Source organism: Panicum virgatum, chromosome 6K (assembly GCF_016808335.1).
Source record: "Panicum virgatum strain AP13 chromosome 6K, P.virgatum_v5, whole genome shotgun sequence".
Taxonomy (NCBI): Eukaryota; Viridiplantae; Streptophyta; class Magnoliopsida; order Poales; family Poaceae; genus Panicum; species Panicum virgatum.
This window is the reverse complement of record NC_053141.1, coordinates 37557898-37566131: the sequence shown is the minus strand read 5'-3', so window position 1 is coordinate 37566131 and position 8234 is coordinate 37557898. Positions and strand designations below refer to the sequence as shown.

At 49.1% G+C, this 8234-nt stretch overlaps 1 protein-coding gene across 2 annotated transcripts; it reads left to right on the top strand.

Annotated features, from left to right (window-relative positions):
* Positions 1-3464: 3464 nt before the first annotated feature.
* Positions 3465-8007, top strand: LOC120712488 (AUGMIN subunit 8-like). Of its 2 annotated transcripts, XM_039998277.1 has the most exons (6): positions 3465-6361; positions 6468-6542; positions 6638-6765; positions 7159-7278; positions 7496-7612; positions 7699-8007. In XM_039998277.1, exons 1-6 carry the CDS (start codon positions 5464-5466, stop codon positions 7798-7800), a joined length of 1440 nt encoding a protein of 479 aa, XP_039854211.1. In that variant the 5' UTR covers positions 3465-5463; the 3' UTR covers positions 7801-8007. The 2 variants fall into 2 exon arrangements, with proteins under 2 accessions (XP_039854211.1, XP_039854210.1); XM_039998276.1 differs by having other exon boundaries at positions 3465-6765.
* The last annotated feature ends 227 nt before the right edge of the window (positions 8008-8234 follow it).

The following is an 8234-nucleotide window of genomic DNA, read 5'->3' as shown; positions in this document are numbered from 1 at the left end:
AATATCTATGTTTTTTACTCAAATGCTTATTAACACTTCGATCAATATGAACCAATCAATTGATCTATGAGAAAATATCTAGGTTGATTAGATCTTAAAATTAAAAATATATGAACTACAAATAAATATGTTGATCATGTGAATTTAGACCATAAAATATTTGACAAATATAGAGTATGCGGATCAGACCTTCCTTGAGCACAAAAAATAAATATAAAAAGTTTTAAATATTAAAAGGGTTCAGAATTACTACGTTTATTGAAAAAACAAAAGAACATGTAACACTAAATTTTATGATGATTTAATGGTGTTGATTAACATGTGATGTTAAGCCTTGATTTTCCTTTATGTTATAACTTCGTATGGCCTAGAAATTTTGATCTCGAAACAACATACAAAATTATTTGAATAAATTCATTTTTAGGTTAAAAATAAAAACACCAAATTTTAGTATAAAATGCTAGATACCCGCGCTATTTGCGCGGGCCATCTCGCTAGTTTACCCTTAAGAGCAAGTTTAATAGAATACGCCCACCGCGGGTTGGGAGGAGGCGCCGTGGTGGCGGACCCCCATTGCCAGTTGATGCGTAGCAGAAAGTAGCAGCCAATGACCGCAGCAGTTTGGCCTCTCCGCCGGCCCGAGCCGGCGTTTCAGCAACCGCCCGCAACATTCTCTCTCCTCCTTTATCTCTCTTCCACGTCGGCTCTCCGCCTCCTATAATACTTGCTCTAATAGTTTTACCCCATAAAAGTGTTTGGATTAGGGGTAAATATGGTTGGGGATAACATTTAATGTTCAGTAGGTAGCTAGGCTTGGTAGGATAGCTATGAGAGAGCCAGGCAATAATTGCCCTACTTTTGGTGGGATTTAGGCATGTTTTACCTCTATTTGACACTCAAAAAGGGAAAGGAAATTTGAGGGGTAAAACATTTACCTCATCTCCTTTTACCCTCATGTTTGGATGTTGAAGGTAAAAAGTACCTCCTTTTACCCCTTTTATCCCATTTACCCCTCCATCTAAATAGGCCCAAAGTCTTGAAACTAGTGTACATCCAGTTTCATTCGATAAAATCCCTTCACGTCTCTTCCTTAATCTTTTACCACGCCAAAAATATACTTATATAAGAGCATCTCCAGCAATGACCACTTAAATCAAAGCCTTCATATAGTTTTTAGGGGCTGGCCCCCATCTCACAGTCTCCAAATAATGCATCCAAGTCTAGTAAGAGCTCCCATATTCTAGCTTCCATCCATCCAGCAAGAGGCTGTAGAGTGGGGCCCACGGATGAAGGGCTCCGTAGAGACCCCCCTAGCCTAGGGGTGGAACGGGAGATTTGAAGGCCTCTCTGGTTTGAGGACTCATGTAGAGGGTATGCTGGAGTTGTTTTTTTACACCATCCTTCAAATTTAGGATAGGGGGTTTGACGGAGGGCTTGCTGGAGTTGCTCTAATACCTATGAGAAATTTTCCATTAAAACTAGCCTTATGCAGCAACTTAGAGGGTCCGACATGTCAGGAGGCGGAACCAGGTCTATAGATGCCCAAACGTGACGCTCGGCACGGCACGACACGACACTAGCACGGCTCCGGCATGGCACGTTCCGGCATGACACGCCTAGCACGAACCCTTAGTCGTGTCGTGCCGTGCTGGCACTACGTGCTGATGGCTTGGCCCAAGCACGACACTAACAGAGGTTTACCGTGTCGTGCCGTGCCGTGCCGGCAGCACAATTGGCCCGGCTGCTCCGTGCCGGCCCAACCATGATTTCCGCTGCCGCCGGCGGCGGCAGCCACGCCTCTATGCAGCGGTGCAGCCACCCCCCCCTGTGTGTTGCCCCTCCATGGGTTGTCGTCGCTGTCGCTGTCGCTTGTCTCCTCGCTAGACCCAGGCATCGCCATCTCTGAAGGCGCCATCGTATGTGATCCATCTCCACAAACAGAGCCTCCGCCTCCTCTTCCGGCTTCGATTTAGGCCGCCACGGTGAGCCCCCGCTGGTGAGTCCTCTCCTCTTTGGCTTCCCCGCTCCCCACACTCTCCCATGCCCTAGAATGCGGGGAATCCGGCCAACAGTGCCGCCGACCACCATGGCTGTGACGATGCCGAGCTTTTTACAATTTAGACCCTCAAGAGAGATGCAATTATGCTATTTTTCTTTGTGTCTTGCAAATTTGCAGAAAAACCCCCTAGAAAAGTTGGATCTTTTCCACAGCTATGCAGGTAGCTATCGTGCCAGGCCCCACTATTCGTGTCGTGCCCGTGCCGGCACTGCATGCTGGGGTTTCGGCCCACACAGTACACTACGCTCGTGCTGTGCTGGCACTGGCACTAAACTTATCGTGTCGTGCCGTGTTTCTTAGTGCCGTTTTTCATGCCGCCCATCTGACATAACCCATTTGGCCATCTATAACCAGGTCTAACATCGATAATAACTTTGTGCAAAATCAATGAGGAATCACTGTTATGCAATGCTTATCCATGCAACTGATATTGGTGTGCAATATTGACCTTGGTAGCTTCTTCAGCTGGCTGCGCCAGTAATATCACGTGCACAAAATCAGATGCATATATTGGATCCAGTGATATGATAGATAAATACCCAAACATCTCTAAACATGACGCATGCACATCTGTGTAACTAGTGGCATGATAGATAATTTTATTCAACTCCACCAGCTTCAAAAATTAGTGTAGCACTTCTTGAGGAACTCCACAAAAATTAAAGGTGGGTTGGAGCTAGTTTTTGGTGAAGTGGAGTGGAGCTGGTTGAGATGTTTATGTATTTTTCACGGAGTTGAGCCAAATTTGGTAAAGCAAAGTGCTTCCAAACACTCCATACAGAAACGCTTTGGCCAGGTTAGCCGTGTTAACCGAGTGGAAAATAAAAAAAAAGTAGTGCCAAGCTAGTGCAAATGTTTTTGACGGTCGGTTACTACATTCGCTGAACAAATTCTATTACAACAATAATATCAACTGCATTGTCATTCCAAAATAGTTCCAATATAAAAGGGTTAGGCTAATGGTTGACTTGGAAACCAAAGTTACTTTAAGTGGTCAAAACCACGCGCATGAGCAACATGTAAACTTGTGAGAATTTTTAAAATTCCTCTATTTTTTAGAGTGTCCATTTAGGATTCTAAGTGGCTCCACGTGGAGGCTTCAAAATAAATTTTCAATTAATAACAGTAATATGCACTAAGAAGACGTATATTACATTGCTTAGGCGATACCCAAACACAACTTGTACCGCAATGTAAAGCAACATTTTTAGTAGATCGGAAATTTGAATATATGTATCAACCAAATAGAGGTAGAAATAGTTGTGATGATCACCTTGAAATAATTTCTGTGGATTACTCCACGCAAAGAAAAGAAAGAAATTCAAACGCACTGGGGACGGCGCCGTGAGTGCACCTACTAAAACCCATCCGGTCGTGCTAGCGCCGTTTGCCACCGTGCCACGTTCTTGTCTTCCCCGTCCCGTTCCGTGCGGCAACCGTGCGAGCTCGGCGCTCCTCTCCTACCTCTGCAGCAGGCCAGCAGCTCTCAGTTCTGATTTTCTGATCGCCGCAGGAACACTCTTCCCGAAGCGGCAGAACCCCCTGCAGTCTGCAGAACGAACACCTGCAGGAGTTCGCCGCACGCCACTGCACGGGCGTCCCTCGCCGCGCCCACTGACAGCGGGCCACACGCCACAGGAGCACGACGACGAGGCGGCGGCGGCGGCGGCGGCGAAAGACGACCGTGCCCGGCGATCCTCCGTGCGTGCTGCTGCCTGGTAAGCCTGAAGCCTTCAACCGCGTTTACATCGGCATAGGCGTAGGCGACTTTCCTCTCGCTACTCGCTTGCTGGCTTCCTTTGATCGGCTCGCCTCGTCGAGCTCCTCCGGCGTGGACTCCACACTCGCGTCCTGGGGAGATTCGCACCGGCTTCTCGTCGGGAACTTGGGAGTTGGGATCGGGGTGGCCTTCGCGAGTTCGTGGAGAGGTGTTCCAATGGCGTCTTGGTGCCCCACGTCCAGCTAGCGGCGCCGATTCCATGCGCTCGCGCTGCATTGGGGGCCATTTGTCCATTTCTTGAGACATTCAGAGGAACCCCAGCGATGGATCCTCCTCGCCGCGCCTTCGAAAAACTGTCCAGATTTCTCAAACTTCTTCCTGCAGGTTTTCCTTTCAGTTTTCACTCCGACGCTCAATCCGAATCCATTTTTTTTGATTTTTTTCCCCAGGAAAAAGAAAACGAGAAAATTTTTTGGGGGCCGATTCGAGCTGCATGCGCTGCTTCTCCTTGGCTTGGCGTCCTCGTCGCGCTGTGCTGTGACCGACCCGTACGGCGCCTTTACGGTGAAATCCTTTGCGCCCAAGTCAAACGTCCCTTTCCGTGCGATCCGGGGGCCTCGATTCGCTGTGCGCATCCAGATCAGACCGATGCCGCCGCTCGCTTCAGATCCAAAAGCGCCGCGCACTGTGTCGCGGCGTGCCCGTCTCGGACGACTCCGGCGAGCTTCGATCTTCCTTTGCCTGACGGCAGATTGCTCAACTCGAACCCAATTTGGATGCATCAGGCTGCATTTCATACTTGTTTATCGTCGTCGGCTACCGCTACGTGCTGGTAAACCGCCATGTCCGTCTTGTGGTTTAGCTCTTCATCTTTTTGATGAATTCTGGGGGTTTGGCTTTTGTATTTCTTGTCTTCATCGAACCGAACACGGCCTCCTAGTTCCTAGATGCTAGAGTTGCTGATGAGCGATCGCTGTTTCCCCCTGCTAGCAGCCGCTTCCAGTTGTACTGAAAATCTGCTTCGGCCACAAAGATCCATGGCTCGATCATGTGTCTCTGTCGGCCGCAGTGTTCAGTCACCATGTTCACAGTGCGTTCCTCGATCGGTTCGTCCAGTGCCCACCATCTGTTCTTGCCATGGCCCTGCTCTGAGCCCCATGCCCGTGTGGAGAGCTTTCTTCCCGCTAGGGGACCGTTCCCGACCTGTCCATGGCATGGCGCCAACGGCATCCCCGTGATGAGAGTGACCCAGCGCGGTAGCAACAAACCGGGGGGAGTTCCCCATGGTCCTTGCCTCCATGGCCGAGCGCATGCATGGCCGCGGCACTCGGCTGTCCCCATCCGGCATTATCGGCCGGTGGGGAGCGTGCATCATCGGTGCCGTTCGCGTCCTTGAACAGGGCCGGCGGGGTTCCTGCCCCCGCTGGCGACGGTGGTGGTGGTGGTGGTGGGGACTTGGGTTTTTGTCTCTCTCGTGTAAGGTGGTTAATGCAAGCTTCTACCTCGGCTGATTATCCCGGTGGTTGGATCGTGTCTTGTTGTGGTGGTAGATCCGCGAGGTTTGGCGTCGCCTCGCCGCGGGGGAGGAGGGGGGGCGTCAGGCGTGGCGCGGTAGCTTGAAGAGAGCCGCGCCGATGCGGGTGGCACCTCTCGGCGCGCGCGGCTATTCTTCCTCTTCTTCTTCATGGACGCCATCGTGAAGGTTGAGCGGAGGAAGGCTGCCGCTGCGGCGGCGGCTGCGGCCGATGGCGAGCAGCGACGGCCGCCGCTCGTGCCGTCCGAGAAGAACAATGCTGCGGCTGTTCCGGCTGGTCGGAGAAGAGAGGCCCCCTCCAGGTTCAAGCCCGTCGCGCCACCGGCTACTCCTCCTGCAGGGAGGTGGTGCGCGTCCCCGAGCCCCGGCCGGGCGTCGGCAGCCGGCGGCTCGGCGACGTGCAACAGAGCGCGGTCGGCTGACAGACCAAGGCCTGCCGCCCCCGCGACTTCAGGTGCCCCGTCTTCTCGGCTGAACCCCTCCACCCTTGCCGCGGCAAGGTCCAGTTCGCCGGCCCGTGACGCGGCCACCGAGGGCGAGGCACACGGACACTGCGCTGCTCCCGGTGCAAGGAATGCGAAGGCCTCCAATGGCTTGTGGGCGTCTGCACGGAGCTCGTCTCCCTCCGTCCAGCCAGAGCCCGTGCCAGCAGCTGCAGGCCCTGCCAAGAAGATAGACAGGCTAGTCCATGGCTTACCTTCAGAGCAGCAGAATCAACTGCGGTCAGGAGCTGCGGCTGAGAGGAAGAGGAGTCCTCTTAGGAGGGCCGACAACATCAGCGACCAATGTGAGAACGCTCGGCCATCAGAATCTCCCGCCAACAGGATCACTGAGCGACAACGGTGGCCGGGGATGATGACCGGCCGGGGCTCTGCTGGCCTCACTTCGACAAGCGCTGCTCCTGCTGAAAGGACTAGCAGGTTTGTCTCTTCACCAAATGCTTCATCAGGATGCTCTCCAAAGAGGGCGCATTCATCTGAAGAAATGGGCAAGAGGATGAAGCGACCGTTGAAGGAGATGGCAATGATCGTTCACCGGAGAGGAAAGGGTAATGCAGATTCTAGCAGTGACATCTCTTCTCAGACGTCAGAAAGCTCTGAATCCACTTGTCACCCGAGCAAGGCCATTTCTTCACCTGTTCCGGTTCTGCACAGATCGTCGTCACCGAGACAGGGCTTGTCAGCTGCACCATCTACTTCCAGGTCCTGCCAGAGCCCGTCGCGAACGAGGTCTTCAGCACCTTGCCTATCAAAATGTGTCTCTTCAGCTGCTCAATCAGGTGCTGAACAACCTGTGTTTAACTATATCGTTGATGCTCGGAAAGGGAAGAAGAATGCAGGCCAGATTGAGAATATCCATCAACTACGTCTGCTGAACAATAGATACCTGCAGTGGCGCTTTGTGAATGTACATTCAGAAGATACAGTACTACCCCAGAAAAATGGTGTTGAGGTAACACTGGAAATCTAGCACCCTCTGTTACTTATGTTCCTTTTCTAGTCTTGTTTTACCTGAGTTGAATTAGTTCATGTTGTCTGGTAGTCCTTATTTATTCAGATAATAGACAGAACAACTCATATGAGGCAAGTTCATCTTTTTTTTTTGTTCAATGGCTCGAAATTTTTTTTTATTGGAAAATCATATGCTAGCTACTTTATTCATAATGTGTTTTGTGTTTAACTTAATGTTTGGTTTAATGATGCAACTGTACTCATTAATTTGTAATCCGCCAGAGATGCTCAGGTGACCATATGTTGATGAAATACACTACGTGACTTCTCTTGATGTCCCTTTGTTGCGCAACGTTCCACTGACACAATACATTTTCCTCTGTCATGTAAACAGAACATTCTTTATAGTGTTTTGGAAAGTACCTTGACACTGCGTGATGCTCTAACAATAACAAGAATAAATGTGCAACACCTGCAGCAAGAGCTGAATCTGTACAACATTCTAGCAGAGCAGGTTTGGATTCACATATCACTTATTATTATCTGTACTACTAGTTTATGAGTGTACTATCATAGGAACTTTGAAAGGTTTGGAAATTATTGAAATGTATTTAAAAAATTTATAGGGAAGTAAACCTTTTTAAGGTAATCATAGATCTCTATTGCTTTCTGAAACTGGGTCATGTGAAAAATCAAAAATTCAGTTCATTGACCATGCTATTGTGATTCAGATTGGTTACCTTGAGCAATGGCCGGTACTAGAAGAAGAGAGCAGTGGTACTGTAGTTGAGGCGATCAAGGTTCTTCAAGCAAGCACGTTGTGCCTTCCAGTTACATCAGGAGCACAGGTTTGTGGTGAACAACATGGTTGCATGAACTTATGATAAAACTGTTTTTTTACTAGGATATATTGACATTACTATTACATGAATAGGTTGACGGAGTTTCAATTAGGAATGTTATTAGCTCAGCAGTTGATGTTATGCAAGCTTTGAGTTGCTCTATGTTCTACTTGCAATCGAAGGTCAGATTTTAGTTCCCAATTCTTTGACAATATTTTTCCTTTGATTATTTGGAACTTCAAAATCAATGTAAACTGTTCTCTTTATAAAGTAACAATCATAAACTGCTAAGCCAGTCCGCATAGTGTGACAAAAACATGCTGTCATACCACATGCATTGGCGTCACAAGGTGTGCCACGTTGGCATGCTCCAAAGCGCTCAAAAAGAGTCTGCCAGCGCATATTCTATGTGTCAAGCTTGTCACGCCACTCCCACCGGCATGACAATATAGTCTTGTCACGCCACCTCCACCGGCGTGGCAAGGTCTGATCTTAGAAAAATCATATCTTTTTCATTTAAAGTCATTAATATAAGAAGCTTAAATAATTTATTTAAGCTTTTAACAGTATATTAAGTACTTGTATCTCTATCATATTGCCTCCAATTTGACGCATCTATCATAATTTC

Excerpts from the sequence above, each read along its gene's own strand:
- LOC120712488 (XM_039998276.1), top strand. The coding sequence starts at position 5,464 with ATGGACGCCATCGTGAAGGTTGAGCGGAGGAAGGCTGCCGCTGCGGCG. Across the intron at positions 6,766-7,158 it reads CCCAGAAAAATGGTGTTGAG|AACATTCTTTATAGTGTTTT; the intron begins GTAACACTGGAA and ends TCATGTAAACAG. Across the intron at positions 7,279-7,495 it reads ACAACATTCTAGCAGAGCAG|ATTGGTTACCTTGAGCAATG; the intron begins GTTTGGATTCAC and ends ATTGTGATTCAG.